Source organism: Conger conger, chromosome 12 (genome assembly GCF_963514075.1).
Source record: "Conger conger chromosome 12, fConCon1.1, whole genome shotgun sequence".
Taxonomy (NCBI): domain Eukaryota; kingdom Metazoa; phylum Chordata; class Actinopteri; order Anguilliformes; family Congridae; genus Conger; species Conger conger.
The window spans coordinates 29571142-29596852 of NC_083771.1; the positions used below are offsets into that span (position 1 = coordinate 29571142).

Consider the following 25711-nt stretch of genomic DNA (forward strand, 5'->3'; position numbering starts at 1 on the left):
TTTGGAATGGTGAAGGAGGCGTGAGGCCGATGAACTACACACGTGCACATTTGTGTTTGTGTGTGGGTTTGCATTAATATGCGGAAATGAGTGAACGTGTGAAAGCTCGATTGAACGTGTGTGCTGACGTGCTAACCTGAGCAGTGAGAGAGGCACGGCTCAGGTCCTTGAAGATCTCCAGCACTGAGCGCTTCAGCACTTTGGTTTTCTTCTTGGGGACGAGGCTGTAGGTCCCCATCTTCCTCTTCTTCTTCCGCGACCCGACCACCGCTGCTGAAACCAATCACGGGGCCATGAATCAACGCTTCCTCAACACGAGCCAATCACAGGACCCCTTTTCCACACGCATCTCTGAATGTCGACAGCTAGCCATTGATTGATTCATTCTCCACCATCTGTCCATCTTCAGAAGCTGCTTCGTGGCATTGGGGAATAAACAGTAATCCCTGCCTCACCTCTGTACATTTTGTACCTTTTCTACAACTTGTTAAGCAACCTCCAACAAATTGACTGTATGATGCTTAATTAGAAACACTATACTCAAGATGAGTGCCCCCCTGTGGCTCTTGAGAAAAACACAACCAGCTGCAATCCCTTCGACACACATCCGATATGACATGTCACTTCTGATCTGACAGCGGTTGTAAACACAAGCTACTAAATACGAAGGGATTCTTACATACCAGGCGACTTCTCTGCTCTGCTCTTTTCTCACTTCATAACACTCTATAGCAAGACTCTCCTAAAACGTGACTGCAGTGTACAGGGGGGAAGACATCAGTAATTACCAACACACAAAGGGGACATCTGGAAAAGAAACCACGGTGATTTGTACAAAACGGAGAGAAATCAGTCACCTGGATCTTCTCAGCTGGTTATAAGAAACACCTGTCCCTTTGAGAAACCGCAATAACCTGCTCACCAGGGTGTATTCACACGGGTCATAAAGACATAACTCTGATAGAATTATGCACCGTGTGCTGAAAGGAAATATTACCACCGCCATTTTAAAATGTACACTGGGAGCCATCTTTGAGCACACTCCCGTCTAGGACGAGGGTAATGCTGTTGCAACTAAGCAATAGGATTGCTTGTTTTTAGATTTGCCGAAGGTTTGCCTGAAGGGAAACAAATAAATCAACAAATTGATCAATCAATTCAAATACTTCATACAGTTTTTCTATAGAAATAAAAAACATTTTGTAAACAGACAAACAAAAGAACAACTTTGTTGGTAATTGTGATGAAATTACAAGGGATACAAAAAAAGTGTAATTATCGCACAGAGAGGAGAAATACGGGCACATTTTGAAAAAAAAGAAAAATTAATCTGTAATCGTAGGCTCTCAGATATTGCTGAACAAATAAACTATGACTGGGAAATTCAGATGAGGATGGAGGATTTAAAAATAATAATAATAATTCTCCATTATTTAACCATGTGAGTCCCACTGAGATTGTTATCTCTTTTACAAGGGAGCCCTGGCCAAGGGAGGAGCAAGCAGAGATGACAACATAATGTTCAATACAATACAAAGGCACAACACAATTAAATGAAGGGATAAGATGCCTCTGATCAGTGGGAGGAGCTGGGGGTGTTGGCGGAGGCCTGACCTGTCTGTGTCTTGGTGGGGCCAGTTGCTGATTCGTTTTGGTTCCGAGGTAGTTGGTTTTGGGAAGGTGGGGGTGTCTGTGGGGGTTTCTCAGCCTCCGTCTGAATCTCCTCTTTCCTGACGTTTGGTTCTTTTAGTTCCCTGTTCAGAAGCTACAGAAAGAATAAGGGAATTATGTTCACATTTTCCAACCTTATTAAATCCTTATAAAAAACAAAATTTTTTTTTTTTTTTTTAAACAGACCAAAACAAGTCATGATATGCCCCCACTAAGTTCATAATTGCCCAAATGAGTCAGTAAGGGATAACAGTTTATTAACCAGAATGCTAATTGGCACATAATTTAAAGCTGGCTGTTGGGAAAAATGCAAGATGTATGCACATTCACATTACCTATTCAGTATTGTCAAACAAGCCATCTTGGAAAAGATCAGCCATAAAGGAACAATTGCAAATGAAATACAAAACATAAGTAAAAATATAGGGAAAAAATTTGACCTTTTATTCTCAACACCAGTAGTGCTGCCTGGAAAATCTCACAGCATTTAGCCTACGGTGTAAAGACTTAAGCTACCAGACACTGGTAACTTAAGTGTTGACTGTAAAACTATTAACACTCAGAGTATCGAATGTATAAGCACTGCCTATAACCAAGATTAAGTGTGGAGCAAATTTACAGCCAATAGTACCTCTCATGTTGACTGTACACTCTAAACGACACCAACGGTGTACAAGGTATAACAGCCATCAGTCACTTCAGTGTTCTCTCAATAAAATGAACACAAACAGTCTTGGCAGAAAAATATCTCCCAGCACTTTTAGCACAGTAAAACCCTCAACACGTCTGTATAACATAGTAAAACCATGTGCGCAGACGGTACGGAAGTTCTCCGCACCTTTAGTGTTGACTGGTTGGAGGCGGGCCTTGCCATGGTCTTGCGCGCCCGGTGTACGGTGACCGGTTGCGAGGGGGGTTGGGCCATTCCGTTTTTAGTCTCTGTCTCCCCGCCCGCGCCCGCGCCCGCGTCAGTCTTTGATGCACCAAGATTCCGGGCTCTGGCTAGGCCCGAGGAGGGCGGGAAGGTCTTGGTGGCGTGTCCCACCAAAGAGGGGGCCGCGGGCGAGCCGCTAGTCCTGTGCGTGGCCGCCGCCCCGCCCTCCAGCTGCTGGCCCCCGAGGATGAAGCCGTTGCTCCCGGTGACGGAGCCGTGCGGGGCGTCCCGGTCCGCCACGCCGTTCTCACGGATCCGCGAAACCCCGCTCGCCTCGCCCGGCCGCCCCCCCGCTCTGGCGCCGGAGCCGTGAGGGGACTTTCCTGCCCCCGGCCGCTCGCAGGTCCCGTTCATCTCCACCTCCCCCCTGGGGGGCTCCGGCCGCCTGTCCGTGACCCCCTCCTCCGCTCCGTCTGAAAGCACCAGGAAGCCACGTTAAATCAGAACAATGTTACAGAGATTCAGTGACTGACGGGAAAAAGTGGACACTTAAGGTCACGGACAAAGTTACAGCTTAATAAGGGTCAGCTGACTTAAGTAAACTACTTTAAAATAGGCTTGGAGCTATTAGATCCAATTAATTTCCCGTGACAGAGAATGCTCACTGAGAAAGCACAACCATATATTCCACCGCAAGGAATACAACACCACTTTCAGGAAAATTAGTGGGCTGAGTTATTTAAATTTTTTAAAAATTCTGGATACATTACTTAAATTACTGTGAGGGAAAACTGAATGGGCCTGAAAAACCAATGGCTCCAGATTTGAATCTTAAAAGAACTTAAAGAAATGCAGGTAGAAACCATTTTTCTGCTGTTATGTTCTGTGGCAAATGCCGAACATGGAGAGATAAACTTCCCTATCAACCGTATACAAACACAGGGTTACAGACCGGCAAGTCAGGGCTACATCTATATTGGTTAACACTGATAAAAGTTACTTCCAAACAAAACTCAAAATCAATAAAATCAATAAAAAATGTAAGACTATCCAAATTCCTCCCAGCCCAGTTTCACATTTTGACAGGATGACTGGAGGCATGGACTGCATTTATACAGCGGTTTTATCCAAAGCGCTTCACAATTGATTCCTCTCATTCACCTATTCACACACACACACACACTCACACACCAACAGCAATAGGCTACCATGCAAGGTACCAATCAGTTTGTCAGGAGCAATGAGGGGTTAGGTGTTTTGCTCAGGGCCCCTTTGACACACCCAGGGCAGGGGATCAACCTGCTGACTGCCAGAAGACCGCTCTTGCCTCCTGAGCTAATGTTGCCCCCATTAAAAATAGGTGTTAGGTGGGAAGGCAATTGTTTATTGCAAGAGTAGGAGACATAACAAATTTGGCTACGTACAGGAACTGTCTGTCTGACAGTAATCTATGCCCCTTTCAGGCCTGCAAGTCTCCATTTTGAGTACTCTCAGCATTTGAAATAATTCCAAAGCAGTTTGTGCACAAGAAGGCGTGAGGTAGTTTGTACGTGTACTGAGAGTGAGTACAGCTGGCTCCACCGGCAGAAAGGGGTGTGTGAGCATGTGTATGTGTCCTGTATGGTTTAGTTTAGTTTGGCATTTTTATATAGCGCCTTTATCCAAAGCGCTGTACAATTGATACTTCTCATTCACCGATTCATACACACTCACCAACGGCGATTGGCTGCCATGGAAAGCACCAACCAGCTCGTCAGGAGCATTTGGGGGTTAGGTGTCTTGCTCAGGGACACTTCGACACAGGGTGATCGAACCGGCAACCCTCTGACAGACCGCATGAGCCAATGTGGCCCCCTGTATGTGTGTGAAAGCTCAAAGGCAAGCCATTCCCCAAAAAAATAAAAAAAGAAGGTATTCATTTGAACATATGGCTGTTATCCTTTGTATCCACTGTGCTTGTCTTGCTCCATTTTGATGTTTGTTTTTCTGAAGTTCTTTTGTTTTGTCTGAAAGGGGTCAAATATGAGTGAAATCAATTCTGCTGTCCACTGACAGAACACAACACTGGGGGGAGGGGGGGGGGGTCCGGGCTCGTGGTGTCGTATCAAATCTGGCCCATGGCACTGTGTATTGCGAGGGGAGTAATTAAATAAGTTAGAGGATAATGCATTAGAAGAGTCTTCCCCTGCATCATGCATATCATGAGCTTTGGAGGGGAGCTCACGCTTTTCAGAAACTCAATTAATTCATGGCTAAACATTCATAATATATTGCAGTATGTGTCAAACTGAAGGCCTGCTGGCCAGATTACCCACCCCCAATGATATTTTGATTAAGTCCACATATCAAGGCAGAAAATCAATTAAATTTGGCCCGTGAAATAGAGGTGTAATCCGTGGCAATACTCATTTACAAACGTAAGGCACGCTGCATTTTCTTATGTCTTGTTCAGCCCAATTTATTCACTGTTCAAATTTATTATCACCGAATTGCAATATCACCCCCCCACCCCCCACACCGTCCACACCGCCAACTTCCACAACCACAGTCCACCCCGAATTCATCTCCTGGATTCACTGGATCAGTCAGTAGAGTGACTACAGCCTCGCACTAACCAGGGGGAAAAACTACAAATCCCAGACTCACCTCCTTCTCTGTTGCTAGGCGGCTCCTTCATCAGTTCTGTCTTCATCGGCTCTCCCTTCCCCGCCACGCCCTTCACCAAACTGGGCTGAGAAGGAAAGAGACACACACCTGCTCAGAGAAGCTGCACTTTCAGACCTGCCAAAGCCCCCTGTCCCAGGAGACCATGTGTATATCGGGGGTGGATGGGAGGGTGTTTCACTTGCAGTTATAAAAGACTTCAGGTATAAATATATATTTTTATTTGAAAAACAATAAAGGGCGACAACAGCAAACAGAGTGGCGGACCTCCAAACAGAGAAGATAGGGAAGGGGTTAGGGTCTTTGTTTTTGGGAGAAAAAATAAGTAAATAAAAAAAAAAATACATTGCCCACACTGAAGTTTGACCAATTCTCTATGCACAAAACAATACGGTGGTGCCAGGGGAAGGAGCAGGCCATGAGATTACACAAGATGCGGGCAAGATGTGGGCGGCCTGTAGCGTAGTGGTTAAGGTAAATGATTGGGACACACAAGGTCGGTGGTTCTAATCCCAGTGTAGCCACGATAAGATCCGCACAGCCGTTGGGCCCTTGAGCAAGGCCCTTAACCCTGCATTGCTCCAGGGGAGGATTGTCTCCTGCTTAGTCTGTACGTCGCTCTGGATAAGAGCGTCTGCCAAATGCCAGTAATGTAATACTTCCTCCAACCAGTATGGAGAAGACGCACTAGACTACAACAGAGGAGCACAGACTTCCAGCAGAGGCCCACTCCCAGAGTCCGTGAGTTTCCTCAGCCAGAGGACAGCAGCTCTGCTCTTCAACTCCAGGCCACCGCAGGGGCTACACGGCTTCCTCAGGCGATGGCCTGGTCCGTGACAGAAAGTTCTGAACCGGTCCTTTCAGAGCCATTCGCGAGCGATGTGACAGGTGCAGGCACACCGCGCGGCCCAGTCCCGTACTCACGTTCACGTGTTCGCTCCTCCGTCAGCGCAGCGGAGTAGTCATGGCGACCGCCGAAATGTCATCTACGTGACAGACGAAAAAGCTGGTCTCCGAACCAGGCTGGCGCAATAGACGAGCCTCCGCGTACAAAAACGCTGCAGTGTTTAAACGTGTAGAGCGTAAAAATTCGAAAATCACATTTCATAAACGCGATGGGAAACCGCTCGGAAGGCTGGCTGTGTCCCTGTTCTGTGAAGGAATAGAAAGCCTGGTTCTCAGGGGAGAGACTCTATATTGGGGCTTTGGTCGCTGTGGAAACCCACAGGTCGCACAAAAAAAAAAGAACACAACAGAAACGCATGATGATTGCCTTTTGCTATTTTTTTTGTTTAAAGATCCTCTGTTAATTTAGACTAGACCTTTCACCTCCACAACCCAAGGGTTGCTATAAAAGCACATTACAGCATTAAAAATGTAAAAGAACATCAGCAGAGCGATCTCGTTATAGACTGTGTGGTCTGGGCCTATGGGATGCGTGGGACAGTTCCGGGGCAAAGGAGGCCTACCTGAACCACCATTGCCCTGAGAAAGCCACTCTCGCAATCCCAAAACCAAGGGCCTCTGGGCCCGAATCAACAGTCAGAGGAGATGTGGAACCAGAAATCTGGAATCTGAAATGGGAGAGTCCATCCTCAGGGAAGACTGCCAAGAACCTTCCCGGGGTAGCATATGGAATTATGGTATATAAAAAAAAACAAAAAAACAAAAAAAAAAAAAACAGGTCTGGGTCCCCTATGTATAATTAAATTGGTTTTGCTTTCAGTTCAGCATTAGCCGTTTCCAAAATAACACTAACACCCACGCAGTCATGAAGCCCTTTCAGAGACGCTGAATCCTGAGCCCCTTCCCCGGATCAACGCTTTGCTGGAAGCAGTCCACAGCTTCAGACGGGCAGTACGGAAGCCCTTCCGTGCGGATGGGGGAAGGGATTGTTCGTACGTGCATCTGTCCCGTTTCCCACGTTCAGCGGCTTCAGGGCTCCGAGGAAGACGTCTGAGAAAGAGCGACGCACACAGACACACAGGAGCGCTCACGCACGCCGAGCCGCAGAGCACAGACGGATCAACGTGTGCCACTGAGCCGTTACGTAAATCAGGGAGAGAAAGAGCAACAGAGACATCTCGCTGCTCACAAACCCGCTGACCTGCACCATCTCCCCAAGCAAACGCTTAAAAAAATGTTTATGAGGATGATGAACTCGATTCATTATGCTCTATCCAACTGGTCACTAATATGCCGTCGTTCTTGCTTTGGCGGAACCGGTACTGGAATGAGGCAGAGAGTAGGTCCATACAGAGAAGTAGATGTAGGGACGGCTTCAGTTTCAGAGAGACAGCCTCAGAGCTTCAGTAAGGAATTTCAGACAAAGACAGGTCTTCAGTAAGAGCATCAGTAGGTTCAGTAAGGCATAAAACATAAAACATCTCCATCACCATCACCATCTTTCTCTTCCCCTCTTCTTTTCCCTATCCTTTCTTTCTCTCTCTCTTGGGAAGAGGCAAAACAATATGCCCACCCCTGCCTTTGCTCTGGTCTCTCTCTTCCTCTCCATCCAAACATTCCCCTCAAAAACATCAATTTGGAAACAGTCAAGTCAAGAGGAAGGCTCTAGGCTCAGGTCAGTGCTAGCCCACCCCATCGATGACATCACTGCCCTTTCACTTTCTCCAACAAACACATGAATTAGGTCAAGTGAAAATAAGATCAAACAGAAACTCTGAAACCTCGAAATGAGCCTCCAGAGTGAAGAGAAGATCCAATTTTTGTAGAAGCAAATGCAGAAGCGCCTGTGCATTTAAGTACACAGGCACGCAGGACAAAGCCATCCATCTTCAGACCTGCACAGTAAGGGGAATCCTGAAGGAGTGCAGGAGGACTCCAGAACCCCAATCCTCCCAACAGAGCAACAAAAGCAGCCTCTCCAAAAGAAAGGCATTTGGGCAATAGCCCCGCTCCTCCATGTACAAGAGAATAAAAGTCATGCTTTCCGCATTGGATGGAAGCAGGGGATTTCAATGACTTCAAGTCACAAAGAAAATGCGTTTGCAGGATTAATACCCCTGATGTGTCTCCACAGGAATAATTTCAGTTTCCTTTATTGAAACTCGCAGCCCTCTTCATAATTGTGCTGAATGTACACATGTACGCAGCAAACCCATATTGTCCCAGACTAGTTGTCTAGCCGTTATTTCTGCGTGGGCACGTCCGCATAGAGTGCATGGAACAGCCATGCGGACCCTCGCACAGGGGCGTGTCTGCGGATGTGACATCATTTTGGCCTCAAGGACCCTTGAGACCCTCACAGATCGTTAGCAACAGCCAGGGCTAAAAGGATGCTAATGGGAATGCTAAGGGGAAGTTAAGAGACTGTCAATGGGATGCTAACAGAACATGGGACACCACCAATCCTTTTCACCAGCTGTCTACCTCTAATTCCCCTCCACCCTGATCCGCACAGACCACTCCAAGGACCATGGACTGACGACTGACACACTCTTACTCTTATCGCCTGCTGCTCTCTCAGAACACCTGCAGACAGCCCACACAGTCTCACACCCGCCCCAGCAGGCAGACACACTCCACAACCTGAAGAGTTGAGGCCACGTAAGTGGGATGGCAATTTGGAGTACTCATCTGCCCCCCCCAAACCAACCCCCCCACCTCCCGGGGCCAACAATTCGATATTCACGTTGGCTAGGCATGTGACAGATCACCGCATGACGATTTTGAGAGCTATGAGCATCTGTTCTCGGCATCTGAACTGGTGCAGAAATCATGTTTCACCACACACTGTACAATGTTTCCAATCCAGTCCATATTCACATCAAGCAGTATGTGCCCTTGCACACTGGGCATGACTGGTATCCCCCTGGCTAGTTCATTATTTATGACTGTGTGCTCTTCCACACGGTGGTGTAAGCGATTGTGTCATATCAATATCTTGGTTTCCCTGGGAAATCGGGAAGCAGGTTCACCAAAAAGTCATGGACGGGTGTTTCGAGCCGTCTCCTAGTTAAAAATATGTTTTCAAGAGTATTTACTGGAGCAAATATAGCAACTACACAGTGTTGTTTATATTCTTTAACTTCTTAAATAAAGGATCATGATTTTGTTCAAAAAATTTTCATATACTTGTGATTAAAAATTTCATTTTCAACAAGAGTAATCAAATGTAATGGATTATCAGATTAGAAACCATCATCTAGGCTGTTATCCAATTACACTAAAGTGCAAATCATCAATGCTGTAACTACGAAAAAAAAAGAAAGAAAGAAACTCCAAGGTTACGCACTTGGAGAGTCATGCGTTTCTACCCTGAGATCTGCTGGGAGTGGAAGTGGTGAAAGTCACAGACTGTAGACAAAAGGCCTTCCAACAAACCTGAGGGCAGCTTGTAGCCTAGTGGCTAAGGTACATGACTGAGACCCAGAAGGTTGGAGGTTCAAGCCCTGGATAAGATCCGCACAGCTGTTGGGCCCTTGAGCAAGACCATTAACCCCAAATTGCTTCAGGGGGATTGTCCCCTGCTTAGTCTAATCAACTGTAAGTCACTTTGGATAAAAGCGTCAGCTAAATAACAAATTATAATGATTATATTATAAATATAGTCATGTTCCATCGCAGTTGCCCAGGTGCAGTTGGTTTCGAGAGTAAGAGCCAGAATCAAATAAAGCCACATTTCACATGGCAATTGATTAACTAAATCCGTAAATAGTCAATTACAACCCAATAAATTTGGATACATTTTCTCGCTTTTGGCCTCTTTAAAAATAGTCCACTTCAGGTAATTAGTTCAAGGGGAAAATGCTGGAAAAACAAACACGCAACAAATAACTGATGTTATTACATGGAAGGAGAACAGGCCCAAGCCTTATCCCCAGCCACAGGCTGCAAAAAATGGTTGTCAAAGAGAAGCCTATGAAACCAGGCATTCCAAAATAGGAACATGTTTATGGTTGCAATGCCTCTCTGGCCACCCGAACGTGCTAAACTACAGACTCAAAAATAATCGGAGATGACAAGAATTCTGGAATCCAGCAGCTCCGTAAGCCTGCCTTGTCCACTCATGTGCCTCGTAAAGGCCATCGATATGGAGCCATCTCCCCCGGAAAATTCTCTGCAGCAGAGGAATATCCTCCGTGGGAAATGACTTACAGTCCTTACAGTGGAGGGTCCCACCAGCCTGGAGGATTCTCAAGTCGTTGAAAAGCGTCAGGTGGAGTTTCTCCTACTGGCTGGAGCCAAACCCCTTTTTCCATATCAGGCCAGACTCGGCCACACGGGAGACAAAGCACGGGAGCGGCTCCGGAACTTTTACGTTACATTACTGGCATTTGGCAGAGGCTCTTATCCACAGTGACGTACAGTTGATTAGACTAAGCAGGAGACAAACCAGGGTTAAGGGGCCTTGCTCAAGGGCCCAATGGCGGTGCGAATCTTATTGCGGCTACACCGGGGATCAAACCACCGACCTTGCGGGTCCCAGTCATGTACCTTAACCACTACGCTACAGGTACCTCAGCTGTGAGTTTGATGCCTCGGCAGCTGTGGGCTCTCTCTGCCGAATCCTGCGGCATTACCCACTTTATAGAGCTTCTTTAGAAACCTGTTTTTATCATGATTACTATCATGTTTCTATTATTCAGAGACTTGAGTTTGCACAACACAACAGTGATCAACTATGAGCTCCGAAGCCCTCGATCTACAGCACTCCAAGGAATCCAATCCCTTCCGACTCTCCTGGCTACATCTGCAACGCTGTTCTGACACTTCAATGCCATGGTGGGCATTTCAGACTGCCTTCATTTCACAGAGGTTTGGAATGGGGAAAGAAAACCGTAGCAAGAGTGTTTTATCTGGGAATCCTGCTCCGGCTGAATAGTCCCATTTCTTGCGGCACAGGGCATAAAGGTTCTGTTGGGAAAACACGCATGTGTTTTCCCAACAGAACCTTTATGCCCTGTACAGAGGCAGGGGTGGACCCTTTAAACACGCATTATGGAACGACAGCAGATCTCTGGCCCCTGGCAATAACAAAGGGTTCTTGTGAAATTTAGAATAAAATGCCTGAAAACCAGGAATTCCTCTCAGGTCATCTTAAGCAGACAGAGAACCCTCCCCCCAGGTCCAAGTAAGGGCAGTTAAACACAGATTTGCACAGCATATCGAAAGGAACATGGTTTCAGAAGCAAAGTCAGACCAAGAAGGAGAGACGTTTAGCTGACGAATCAGAACATGCTTCGTGTGTGCTCTCTCCCAAGCCCTCCCCCTACTGGCAAAGCGGGGAGCATGCTCAGTAGAGACGTGGAGGCTGCCTGCAGATCAACGGCCATTTCGTAACCAGACTGTTTACTGACACAATGGAGGAGGAACGGTAGATTTTTTGGGGAGCTGGAAGATGGGTGTGTTTCAGGAGTGGAGGAAGACACACCATTCCTAAATACTAAACCAGGCACAGAAGAGAAATAACATTTTCAAATAAACCAGAATAAAAAAATGTTTTAGCTAACAACCAAATCAAAGTCCCATGAGACAGGTTAAATGTCATGCTCCACAGAACACAATAATAACTGTGATAAAAACAGCTTGAAGGATACCAAAGGATTTTCAGATTAAATATGAATAATTTCTGTTACAGCCATCTATTATTCACCACCTGAGCAGTGGCAAGCCATTCTATCCTAAGTAAATATTGTAACTTACATGGCAGCATAGAGCAGTGCTAATACACCAAATCAATAACAGGCACACACCTCTCGCTGTTTGCCTATAATTATTAATACAGGCCTATTTCAGGGCTGTGGGGCACTCAATTAGCTATTCTTGATTACAGTCTGAGAAACATTGTACAGTCTGAGAAGCAGGAACTAGCAAATCGAGTGATAGTTCTGCAAAATTAGTTAAAATTAGTTGCTTCTTCACGATTCCGCCTGAATCTAAATCCTAATCAACCAGGCCAGACTCATTTGAGGGTCTGGTTCTTTGGGGGGTGGGAGGGGTCCATGATAATTTCTGTGGGTGGCAGCCCAGCAGGGTGAAGCATGTTCATGGTAGTCTGGCCCTTTGATAGGGAGGGTTTGCTCAGTCAGGTTCCGCAACCCATAGCTATCTAACGACACCCCCACGCCCCAGGGAGGAGGCATAGACTAGTAAACCATTAACCTTGACTTCCTACTACCAAATTTCCCAATAGGCACACCATTTTATCTTCTCAGGGACAGATCAGATTATATCTTATAGCACAGACGTATCTTATCGTATATCCACATGAAACAAACTTCTCAATGACCCAGAACTGCATGGGACCTTCCACCTTATTATTAACTGGACAACAGGGTAATGGATACAGTTATAACCCCAGCTCGTGCCACACAGCTGAGAGACAGACCACTCACATACCCTTTTGATTTAAAGACCCTTTGACGCACTTTAAACTGTGCTTTTCGAGACCCCACCCGAGTCCGACTTCTAACAGTAGCCTGGGGTGAACTATGGGGTTGTCTCTACAACGTTAGAAGACATCGAGCCCATGAACACAAAGGAGGAGAAATTGTATACCAATGCACACAGATAAAAAAAGTCAGACAAAGGTGAGGTAACCAAATGACCCAGAAAATGTAATTTGCCATTACACACAACAATGAATTAGTTTGTCTTTCAGAATATCCATTTTGTATTCCTCAGAGTATACCTCATTCAGTCTTAGTATTTTTCTCCAACATGGGACACTTCAAATGTGAAGGATGATTTAGCTATTCCAGAAGAAGTTTTAACGGGTAATAAGTCTCAACTGCCTGCCATCTGCCCTTCAATGAAACACCTATTTCTTCAATCTAACCCTGCTCTGCAGCCTGACTGCCCAAAACAATTTTACCACGTTAGCATTGCCAGGACTATGATATAAAATGATGCCAGAGTTGGCTCCTCATCATAAAAATGTTTTATTTGCATCTGCTACCTGACTCTTTACAAATAATCTTAAAATCTCCTCACTTTCCCCGCCGATTCTCCAGTCCTGGTTTACAGTGTTTGGCTTCATTGTGCATCTCCAAACAAAAAGAACCTGGTAGCTTTAAAGAGCTCAGGAGGAAGCAATCGGACACAAGGTGGTGCAGAAAGTTCCAGAAGCATGATGCGATTCAAGAAGACAGAACATCTTCCTGCTGTCCGCCAATCCCTTACTGTTATTATCCTCGGCACTGACTAAAACCTTCCCTTAGGAACAGAACTACAATTGCTTTTTCGATTTCCTCATGAAGGCCCAAAAATCAATCCCATTTTGACCATTTCAAACTTCCTAACCTCACAGAGATGACGGATGAGTCAAGACCCCTCAGCAACACTCCACAGCAATAGCTGGCAGCTAAATTACTGAAAGACCAGCCCCAATCTGGGAAACGTCTCTTTTCCCATTTGGTAAGGGCCAAACTAGTGGTGCTGCTAAAGCTATCTACTTTAGCCTGCAGCCACTGAATCTGACAGGACTGGTTGCACAGCTTAGCTGTGAGACGACAGCCTTGTTTCAGTGCCAGCAGAGGAAAATTCCCTTCTTCATCTGAATGGTAGACAGACACTGAGAGAAGGTTCAGAAGAAAATGGGGGGAAAAAAAAAAAAAGGAAGAAGAGCCTCCAGAGAGGAATGTTCAGAGCCATGGATGAGAGGCTGAACTGGGCTGTATCAGGCCAAACCGGGCAAAGAACCAGGCCCCCCACTGGCTGATGTCATACCTGCTGTCTCTTGGTGGACTCCATTGAAGAGAGAGGGAGACTCGAACAGATTGTTCCTCTTCCTTTCTCCTCCTCCCTGAATGCACGACTCACCCAGCTCTAGTCATGTGACCCAACTGCTCCCTCTGTTGGTTCCTTTAGCACAGCTCAGACCGAGCATGCCCAGTGAGTTCAAATTTCAGTGGCTTTTTTTTCCTTTTTTTTTTTCTGCAAGCTTAGCGCTGATGAATGCGAGCAGCGGCCATTTCAGGAATAGCAAGGTATGAAGGCAGAGAAGGAATGAGCAGCCATTTGGCCAGGGCCTACTCCCCACAAAACAATTAAGGCCAGGGTAATCCTTCACCCAAACAAACCTCCAAAAGGGCCCTCTATCTTTACCCAGAACCTCTGGTACAGAGAACCTCCAGTATTAACCCTACTAAACCACCAACTGCCATTTTCTTTTGATCTTTGACAGGAAACGCGCTGAAAACAGCTCGAGCAGCCTTGAAAGGTGACAGGTAGCTGGCTGGTCTCCTGCACTTCAGTTGTAGAGGGGTGAACTTTGATCAAAAATGGGTGACCAACCACTGCATCTCTTCTGGCAAGACTAATTTCCCATCCTCTTAATGCAGACCGTGTATCATTTTATTTTGATTCCCTAAATATTTTTGTACCTGTTGCTAATTACACACATATTTTTCTACCCCTGGCTTTCATTATCTCCGGTCTGGGAATTCTTGGGCTTTCTGCACAATTACATTGTTTTTTTTTACATTTTAGCTACATGTGGAGAGGATACACACATCCCCATGCAGACACTAGCGTCTACATAATACTTTAATGGTTTCGACCACTGAGCATGTTGAAAGTGTTGGCAATACAATCACGACAAAGGGGTTGGGGATACGGCACCAGAAATACTTTAAATGAAAAAGAAAAAAGGCAGGGGGAAATCCCTCGGTGCAGTATGTTGTCCCTTTGAAGAGGAAGTCTTACACTGTTTCCTCCACCAATAATGGGTTTGGTGTTTGAGACAAGTGAGTTACAGGGTGGATTGAAGCAACGCCCTTGCAACCAAGTTCCACTCCAGACACACTGTGCTGCGGAGCTCCTTCTTGAGGAGAGATGGACCCCGGTTTGTTTACACAGAAGCAAAGTGCCCTTCTGGCTCCCAATACCTTTACCTGATGTCCTGCCTCCTCTAAACAGTAGGTAACACATTTCTTGTCCCGCCATTATGACTCTTTGATACCTGGCCAACACTACAGACACATTCTAGAAAACAAAACACCCTTTGGACCTCATGCAGTCCACTCCCACTTAATCTCTCGGTCATCTTTCATCATCTCTCGCTACCAACAGACTTCAGATTTAAATGCAATTCATCAGCATTGCCAGGAATGTTATCAATTATTAAAGAATGATACACATACACAATACTCCCTCTCTATCTTTCTCTTAATCAAAAGAAAACTCCAAATTCAAGCATGTTTTATTGCCTGATCTACAGTGCTATCAACTAGATGCAAATAATAATGTACATTTAACCAGTCTCTCTCAGCATCGCACTTGTCTTGCTCTTTCCGCACAATACAGGTTAAACCATATCACTTCCATGTTTCCATCTTCGTGGGGCACATTAGATATAAGATCACCACAGACGCTAACGTAATACAGTTTAACGATTTCCACCATCAGCAACCATCTTAACTTGCAATACAATCCTCATAAGATGCCGGACATGTAGGCTTTGTATGCTCTCTGCCCCCAAGCTACAAAAACAACACTGGGTGAGGTTTTAAAGTTCCTATCTTCAAATTACAACAATTACCACCAGCCACTTCATGGCTGCCACAGTTTTCTACTAATCCCCCTCCTACTGACCTCCTGTGATCTTAAACATGGCCTGGATTTCCACTTTCACACCCCAAGTTACGCCATAGGTTAATACTACAGGTCAGAGGTCATTCATATTCCATTTTCTCTCTGCGGTTCACACCGATCAAGTTACTCTCCTTCCTATATCCAGAATTAACAATTTTCGTGCCTTCAGGTGAGAAGCCATTGTAGTGGCTTAATAGCATGAGTAAAAAATAAACCCCACCAACGTCTCATTTGTGTTCTCTCCATGCCTCTGGAAGAACAACTGGATGCAAATATGCATCTGCTGTTGCTGACAGTTATTTTTTCGTTTTTACTGGAGCGGAGTCAATCACACCTTACCAAGCCTGGCAGGATTAAGACAATCAAGGTCAGGACGCCGATAAACTTCATTCGGTTAGATGGGAAAGAACAACAACTGAAAACATGTTCTACACCATACCGGAAAATATATAAAAAAATTATATAGGCTATATATTTCTATATTCATATTATATGTATTTTAAACAACCACTGTACCAGGCTATGGGCCAAACTGTCTATCACACACACACTCACCCAGACATGCAGATACAATTAGCCTACACATCGATGCTCTTACGACACTCACGTAGACACACAAACAAACAAACAAACAAACACAAATATGCACACACAATTACAGGCTCCAAGTAAGTCTCAATGCCTCAATCGACATTTGGTGCAAACCCAGTCCAGTCGTTTCAGCCATTTTGAGAATCAGCAGGCCAAAACAAACTCCAGGCGGATTAATTTGACTGAAAGAAAAAATGCAGTCCTTTCCTCCTCCTCCAACCTGCAGCCCAAAACCTCTAAAACAAGGTATTAATTTGACTGCATGTGAAACCTTATTGAAGGACTGACATGGAACTGAGCAGAGTATAGACAGCAGAGAAAAGAGTAGTCAGCCCAGCCTCCCACACCTCTTTGAAGAAGAGCGCAGAGTCTCTTCCAAAGTCAGCAGCCTGACGCAAACACAAGGCCCTACCGTTTGCCTGCTCAACACAAGCTGAACAGTGCGCACAAAGAGGCGTATGCACCTATGCTTGTTCGAGTGCACACACACAAACACAAACCAGATGTAAAAATATGATCATTTCTTTTCTTTTTTTTCTTGCAAAAATGGACACTGCTGGTGTCTCTGGGGGGGGGGGGGATCGAAACAAACGACACTCTGGGAAACAACTGGCATGAAATCACCATGGCTAGAAGATGCTGAAGGAAGAGCCTTGGCCTTAAATTGAAGCCAATTTAGCCACTTAAAATTCCTTTAATGTATCCAAACATCCATGATGCCAAGCTCGATAGTCTACCTGAGAACAGCTTTATTTACAATGGATGAGCATGCAGAGATATGATGATTCAGCAGCTGATGGTTCGGTACCATGGCACCCTTCTAGCATCATCACCAAGCCCCCAGACAACAGTCTCTGATTCCCCTCAACTGTCACACCTAGGGAGATGCACAGCGGAGACAAAAAAAATAAAAATAATAAACTTCTGAAAACCACTTGAAAGAACAAAGAAAGCAAAAAAAAGCCAATATTATTGTAATGATGAGCCTGAAACACTGAGCAAAGGTTTTGAAATGTCTCCTTTTTATGCCAATGCCACAATCAGGGGTAAAATAAAATTTAAATTATGGACACACGAGTTCCACACTTTAAGGTTGGAGTAAAACTTGAGTCCTACTCAGTGCCCGAGAGGCCTACGCCCCTGAAAAAGGGACCTCTGTTGGTCCCTGTACTTTAAAACACAAGGATGGGAAGACAGGGAAACAGCTAGCTCAGGTGGAACAGACTCAATCAGTCAATCCCTTCTAAACGATCCACTCAATCCCACCAACGATCAACGCAAAAGAAATATAGAAATAAAAAATAAATATAGAATAATCACGTCACAGCCAGATAAAAACTCACAAACGACAAATAAACACAAAATCAAACATGCAAAATAAATCAAGAAATAAAAACAGTAAGGACCAAGCTAGGAAGCACAGCTCACTCCATCTGGCCCAACCTGTGTTTGAGAAAGACAATAAAATGTACGAAAAAGAAAAAGAACCATCTTCCTTCAAGCCGTGCCCTCCAGCAATATGGCAGTACCTGGTTCAGCCTGTGGATTTCCATTGATGGGAAGGAAGAGAGACAGAGAGAGACAGAGAGAGGAGCTCCAAACACTTTCGTCTGGCTTCCCACACATGCACAGTCCCAGCTCAAGTCACATGATCAATCTCTCTGTAGAATCTCTGACATAGGCCTCACTGAGCATGCTCAGTGAGAGCCTGGCTGTTCTTGACAGAGAAGAAGGGGGAGAAATAACGCAGCCATTTCGTGGAACGGAACCTTGTGTGAACAATGGGGGCCGTTAATATAGCAGGCCAGCTTCAGCATTTCTATACCAACTCCACTGAAATCTAATATCACAATGTTTAAAAAAAATATATGGCCGAGTAATTCATGACACCAGTCAAGCACACCGGGCTTTTTTTCTTTCTTAGTTGAAGAGCCTACTCCATGAACAACAACAACAGCAGCAGCACCAAAAAACAACCTAACATTCTCCTGAAAGCACCTTATATCTAAACCCATTTCCTTTGGATTTTTGTAAAGGTTGTTTTGTGGCACCTGTAACAAGCTTGGACTGAAAATGAGCAAATAAAGAATTAAATATGAACCCAAGCCTCCTGCTATGGTTTCACTCAGCTTTTCTCTCAATCTCATTTTCAAGGATGCATGCAGTTCTTAAGAAGCTGTCTTTGAGTGTTATTTTACACTGATGGTTGCATTAAAAACACAGTAAAAACGTAGGATAGATCAGCATAGCAGTGGCACAGCACAGCCAGTGACAAAGGGAAGAGCAGATAGTCTAATTTCTCCAAAATGGTATGTTTTCAATCCATCAATGTTCGAAATTGAAGTTTTAAGAATATGCAAATATTATACAATGCAAATGAGCAATGACATAATTTTAACTAATCAGTTACTTTTGTGACAGTGTAATCTTGCCAAAACTTTAGGTCCATACAATTATTAGGCCTATACTATTTTATTAGAATTGAATTTACATTAGACACACCAATAATATATACATATGCATTAGTCAGTAAATTAAAAATCTATAAATATAATACGAATTGGTTAGCATGGACCAGCTCTTTTATTCATTCAGTATTCATTTGCTGCTTGTTCCGTGTGACCCTCCCATTTTTGTAATTGGTGGCAGCTACACTGTAATGTCCTTGCTACTAAAACACGTATTCTTGTTTACTCACATGTAATCCAGTACCTGTTTTCCATTCTAAAAGCCAAACAGTACCACAGGATAGTTAGCGCTCAATGCAAAGGCTAATACTTCCCTGATGACAGCTGCTGACACATTGTATAGTTACGCATTCATAAGGTTGGAGGTGCTTTTGCAGCAACAGAGCCCTAAATGGCTTAACCAACTCAGAGACAGTAGTGGAAATGACAAGATAGCCTCACGCCACTTGGCATTGTAGCTAGTCCACTAGCTAGCTAGATCGCTAATGTTACTGAAATATCATATCCATATCCTCTTTGAGTACAGAGTTGCAAAATGCCATGGTGTTACTGAAAAATAATGCTGTGTGCAGAAAAAGTGATTATACTGACTATTAGTTTGTTACGTTGTTAGCTAATTTCTGTTGCGTCATGTCTTTTATGTTTGTATTGCATAAATCAAGAGTATTAGTAGGATTTCAAGTTATAGGTAACTAGGTTATATTTGAACTGAAGTACAACTGGTGCAACCCAGTCCTACAGAGGGCACACACATCTCTCGTTATAGCACCTTTCCAATATATTATAGAAATGTGAAGCAATGTTGATGCAAAACATAAGCGTTGGCTAGCTATCGCTACGTAGACACTGGTACAGCTAGGCTAACATTACAGAATACTAAAATTCAACATCCAATATTATGCTTATTATCTTAGTCAACACAACACAACTGCTATTTCAAGAGCTCTGGGTTAGGCTACATACAAAACCGTTTACACCATACTAGGTAATGTCAGCTTTCTAGGCCAATTTGAATGCAAAGCCAGTGAAGCACATTGACAGAGTGTTAAGTGCAAGATCATGTAAAAATGAAATTACATACAGTAAATCCTTAAATTGTGTCCGGGATTCTATTTGAAGCCGGGCCTTGGATAATAGCCGGGGGCGTGGTCGATTCGGACAAATAAAGGCCAGCCGCCAAATACAAGCCGGGGTAATATTGCCTACCAGTAGGGCTATCAGTCCATGAGCACAAGAAGACATTGTTTCGATTTAACTCAATGAAATAAAAGAGCTCTTCTTAATATTTTATATTGTTGGTTGGTTTAATACTGTTGCAAATTAAGTCGTTGTCCTACACCATGGGTGTCCAACACGTTGCTCTCAAGCTACCAGTCGCTTGCCGCCCCCTTCTGAGTAGTTTGCCAAAGGCTGAAGCAGTATACATTTAAACACGATTGTTGCCGCGAGGCATTCCAGCCTACGAATTTAATAAAAAGTAAATCAGACAAAATTTAAAATTAACTCAATTTAGGCTACATAGCTACGCAATAAGGTCTCCATGTATTTACAGCACAGCGCATGTTCAATGAATGAAAGCGGCTGCCTAGGCTCGCAATAAACAGACGGGTGGAAATCCCGACACTCTTTCAACTACATAAAACTTCACAGCGAACCATCAAATACCCCCCAGATTTCAGTGCCCATCAGTCCCAACATTTAGCAATAGAATCAAACAGTCCAAAAGTCAATAAAATCCCAAACCAAAGCGAAAATCTTTTGATAGCCTACCGGTATGCTGCTCCAAACGAAACGCATGTTTCACAATAAAACGCACTTTAGGAAAAAAAGATCCTTAACTTGCTGTTATCTACGCTAATTTCTTATTGTTCATGAAGGCGTGTCTGGCAAGTTGTTATTTTATGAAGACGCATCTGTTTTGGCTTTCATTATTGGTTTAGCTACTCAAGTTGCATTTCTGAACGGTTACAGGAAGTGTTGAACAGTGTTGGCCCACTTTAAGTGTAGCCTTTTACTTTATTTCTAAGAATAAAATTCTACAACAGAAGCCTAATAAGAAATAAAGGCCTGCCTCGAATACAAGCCTGCCCCAAATAAAGGCCTGTGCTTTGTGCAGCCTAAGTAAATAAAAGACCCCGGCCACAAATTGAGGATTTATGGTAAGCTAATATTAACAATACAGTTTTTCGCATTGCTAGAACCAATTCACAACTATATCCAATATGCTTTGGCAACAAGCTAGTTTAACAAGCTAGTAAGCTTATTAGCTAGCCAACGTTGCCACTGTAACTAGCTAAATGGATTCACTATTCTTACATAATGCTATGCTTCTGTGAATAATCAACTAGCAAAGTTACATTAATTCAATAACTAACATGTCATTAATTACTATATGAATACATATTACATTACATTAATGCCATTTGGCAGACACTCTTATGCAGAGCAACATACAGTTGATTAGACTCAGCAGGAGACAATCCTCCCCTGGAGCAATGCAGGGTTAAGGGCCTTGCTCAAGGGCCCCAACGGCTGTGCAGATCATATTGTGGCTACACACGGGGATCGACCCACCGACGTTGCGGGTCCCAGTCATGTACATTAACCACGACGCTACAGGCCGCCACATATGGTTCAATAAATCGATAATGCTAGCTATATTATATACTTGCAAAAGATTGTAACAATATTGTAACAATTACAACAAGTTCTAATATTACGTTAACAGGCGCGTAGTATAAATGCATTGGCCTTCTCGGGCAAATCAATGCTGTATTTCTTATTATAAAATGTGCTGGACATTTCTGGGCATACACTCTTTTGAGTCAACCTTGAAATAGCTTTTCCTAAATGGTGACAGCTGAAGTTCACAATGGGGATGAAAAATGGCACAGAGTAGGCATGTTTTCTGCTGGACCTGTAAGTAACATTATATCTTTCTATCGAAGCCAGCTACATAAGGTCGCTAGATGGGCAGTCAGGCACTCAGAGGTGAGTGTGAGGGGAGAAGACAGAGGAGGAGACTTATTTGATTGTAAACACAGGACCACAGCAAGGCTAATAGGCGAATGGTAAACATGTTGTCCCCATCAACTGCTATGATGTAGCTATGATGTTAAGAGTGTACTGTATAAATGGTACTAATTTGTAGTAGTTAGCCAAAATTGCAAGACACTGTTCTGAAAAAGTGGAACAGCTGCATTTTCTGCAATAACGTACAATGCATGTTTCTCTGGATAGGATCGTCTATTGCCTTCAACAATTTAGCCTGATTCTTGCTTTAAAATTTGAAGAAGTGTGTCATGTTTAACTTTGTGCCACTTAGAAGTCAGGTTTGCTTCCGTTCGCTTCTGACCACATCAATGCCTGGACCGAGGGTTTCCAAGCAGAAGATTACCCAGAGTACCGCACTGCCCCCACTGGCTTGGTTTCTTCCCACATTGCATCCTGGTGCCATTTCTTCCCTCCTAGGTAAACAAACCCATACCCGGCCGTCAACATGATGTAAAAGAAAACGGGACCAATTAGACCTGGTGACCTTCTTCCATTGCTCCAAGGTCCAGTTCCAATGCTCGCATACCTATTGTAAGTGCTTGCAATGGTGGACAGGGGTTAGCATGGGCACTCTGTCTAGTCTGCGGCTACGAAGCCCTATATGCAGCAGGGTGTGATGGACTGTGTGTTACAGGAGGACACATTCCTCCTGTAACCATCATAAAAAATGTTCTGCGACTTCTTAGGCAGCCAACACTCCGCCGGTTTATGGTTTGTCCATCCTCGGACCACTGTTGGTAGGTACTCACCACTGCTGGCTAGGAGCACCCCAATAGCCTTGCCGTTTTGGAGATGCTCCAACCTAGTCGTCTGGCTATAATGATTTGACCCATGTCAAAGTCATTCAGGTTTTACGCCTGCCTATTTCTCCCGCATCCAATACGTCGAGTATGAGAAGCAACCGCACTACCGCAAATACATCCCAGACCTTGACTTGAGTGGCATATCCCCAACCAGTCCAAGAGCGGCCACTCTACTGAGACCACCCTACTCACAGTCACTGAGGCACTCAACTCTGCTAGAGCCAGATCCCTCTCTTCTGTCCCCTTGAACTGTTGGCGGCCTTCGATTGAGATGTCGGCTCACTTGGCTGACATCTCTGCGTGGATGACCTCTCACCACCTGAAGCGTACACTTGGCAAGACTGAGCTTCTCTCCATCCCTGTCCTCTCCAAACAATCAACCTCGCACAGACTGTCGAGGACTTTGTAGTATCCTCATCTCGCACAGCCAACAACCTTGGGCAATCTCAGCCATCCTCCACTGCCAGAACCTGCAGGTTCTTCCTCTACAAAATACGTTATATATATATCCTGATGGATTAAGCCACCCAACTCCTTGTCCAGACGCTCCTCATCTATTGCCTGGATTATTGCAAGCCCCTCCGGCTGGTCCAGAAAGCTGCAGCTCACCTGACCACCAGGCGGCCTAGGCCAGCTCATGTCACCATACTTTTCAGCGTGCCTCCGCATCAAGGTGTTAGTGTTTGAATTCCAGTCTGCTAAGGGGACTGTCCCACTGTAAATCCAGACTAATTGCTCCCTACACCCTAGCAATACCACTCTGGTCTGCCAGCTCTGGTCACCTTGTCGTCCCCTCATTACGAGCACGAATTGGTTGGGCTACAGGTTCAACCCCACTCTCGGTTCTGGTTCCATAGTGGTGGAATGACCTGCCCCTCACCATCTGAACAGCAGATTCCCTCCATAGATTTTGATGCAGGCTGAAAAATGAGATATTGGTGTTCCTTCAGGAACAGCTTGAAGCAGGCAATCCCCTTAACCTCAGGGCATGGCCGCTATCAAAGTTAGCAATCTCTGGGAAAGCAAGTGTTCTGAAAACCGCAGTGGCCTGATTGCACACTTCTTAAGGCTGCTCTCAGACTCGAGGCACACGCTAGGGTGCCAGCATTTGGGACTGCAGAAGGTCCATGGAGTACTGCAGAAGGCTCCCTTTGAGTCAGTGGAGTCGGCAGACTTCAATGGGTATCCTTTCCTATTAGCAATTACATCTGGTAGGAGAATGAGGGAATTTCAGGCTGTCTAGACTGCTGTTGATTCCTCCCAGAGAGTACAGAGGCAGTGCTTCATCCTAACCCTTCATTCCCTTTCAAGATGATCCTCCAACAATCCATCAAGCTTTGAGCATTTCTGCCGTCAGTAAGATGATGGAGTTGATCTACAATGGTCTATTCTCTGTCCAGTATGGCATCAAGACCAGCTAAGGGCATTACTCACGGGATTGCACCTGGGCAGATCCAACAACGCTTTCAAGATTTTACCATCTCATCTGGCATGCTGAGTGACGTTCCAACCTCACATCCTCACATCGTATTGGCCCTCACATCTGGCAGGGCCTTTGGTGAGTAAACAGTCAATAAAGTTTGTTTGTGTTGTACTTTGTTGGAAGCGACTGCTTCATCTCCTCGCGGTGTGTCTTCCTCATATGGGTGGAATATCAGAAAGAGAGAGAGTGTGGATATGAAAGAATCTATTGGTTATAATAAAACCATGGTTCTCTGGTGAAGAGACCATCTCTCCAGCTGTAGGCTAATTGGAGACATGGTCGATCAAATGTTGTATCACAGAAGTCACACGTGGCACACAACTAGTTTTCTTGCTAGATCACCCAGCGATCTTCTACTGACGTTTCACATACAGCACTGAGACTGTACATTGCATCTGTAAGTTACTTTCGATTAAAAGCGCCTGCTAAATTATAAAAATGTAAAATGTAAATATGAATGTACATAGGGAACTACTTCTTAAAGAACAAATCTGAAAAGTCCTTTAATCCCTCAATAAAAACACCAATGAGTGAAGGACCTTAAATCTAAAAGCCAAGCGGGATTAGCGTAATAGCTTAATTGAGAAGCTTAATTTACGATTTACCACATGTACAGTTTTGTACGCAAGCTCGAAGACTTGTTACCCACTTAGCTAGGCAGAGTGTCAGTGACATAGAGAAATGTATCTCCCACATGCAATACAAGGTAAGTAGGCAGCAACCTAGCTTTGTAGTTTGCAGTTCAATTGGTTATATTTAAAAAGCTTTGCTAGCTGCAAAAGCTTTGCAGACCACTGCAGGTATAGAACTTGAACTACTAATGGGTCATTCCATGAAAAATCAACCTGGCGTGTGGGGGGTTACCACTCCAACTTTGTGTAAATGTTCATTATATATTCAATAAAGAAAATATATATATATTTCAATATTTCATAGCTTGCCTATATCAGCAACACTTTGTGTATGACTTCCAAACCTCTAAACTACTAGATATGTTAAGAACAGCCACAAGTAAAATGAAGTGAAATAGATTATTTATTCAAACGTTACACAATGCCAAAGCTGAGTCCGGCCAGAAAACAACCAAAAAGTGTTGCATATTCAACCAAGCAGTAGGTAAGGAGGAAGGTTTCCAATCAAAATTAAACCGTGTGTCCTTCAAAGGGTATAATAGGCCTACTTATGTACAAATAATTGAGTTGTTACTGCGGTCTACACAGGTTTTGATCATTTCAAAGAGAAAATGAAAATGCAAGCCATTTTGCTTATATTACAGCCTGCATTTACATTTAACAAAGGTACTTCACTTGCACATATCGGGTAGCTATTAAGGTTTTTAAGGAAAGGAATAATTCACTGAGAATCCACTGATTGCTGTGTTTCACACTGTTCTTAGGTATAAGTAATATCTCTAGTATCCAATGGAAACCAAATCGGAATTAATTTATTCATAATAAATGTTGGAAATGATCATTTATTGTATCGTAGTTCACACACTGGTAGCCAAGGTTCCATTGTGTTCAAATGATTGCAAATTGATCAGACT

The 25711-nt window shown here is 44.2% G+C and overlaps 1 protein-coding gene across 6 annotated transcripts in view; it reads right to left on the reverse strand.

Annotated features, from left to right (window-relative positions):
- ehmt1b (euchromatic histone-lysine N-methyltransferase 1b) overlaps positions 1 to 25711 on the reverse strand; it is a 52933-nt gene that overhangs the window by 19332 nt on the left and 7890 nt on the right. For 2 of the 6 annotated variants that reach the window (XM_061263248.1, XM_061263250.1), the window contains exons 2-5: positions 5192 to 5276; positions 2510 to 3018; positions 1615 to 1765; positions 137 to 273 (exon numbers count right to left, since the gene is read on the reverse strand). In XM_061263248.1, coding sequence (XP_061119232.1) covers positions 137 to 273; positions 1615 to 1765; positions 2510 to 3018; positions 5192 to 5276 — 882 coding nt within the window. Of the gene's footprint in view, positions 1 to 136; positions 274 to 1614; positions 1766 to 2509; positions 3019 to 5191; positions 5277 to 6133; positions 6153 to 17094; positions 17235 to 17886; positions 17988 to 25711 lie in introns of those variants that run through there. The other 4 variants (XM_061263249.1, XM_061263247.1, XM_061263246.1 and 1 more) reach the window with 4 other exon arrangements.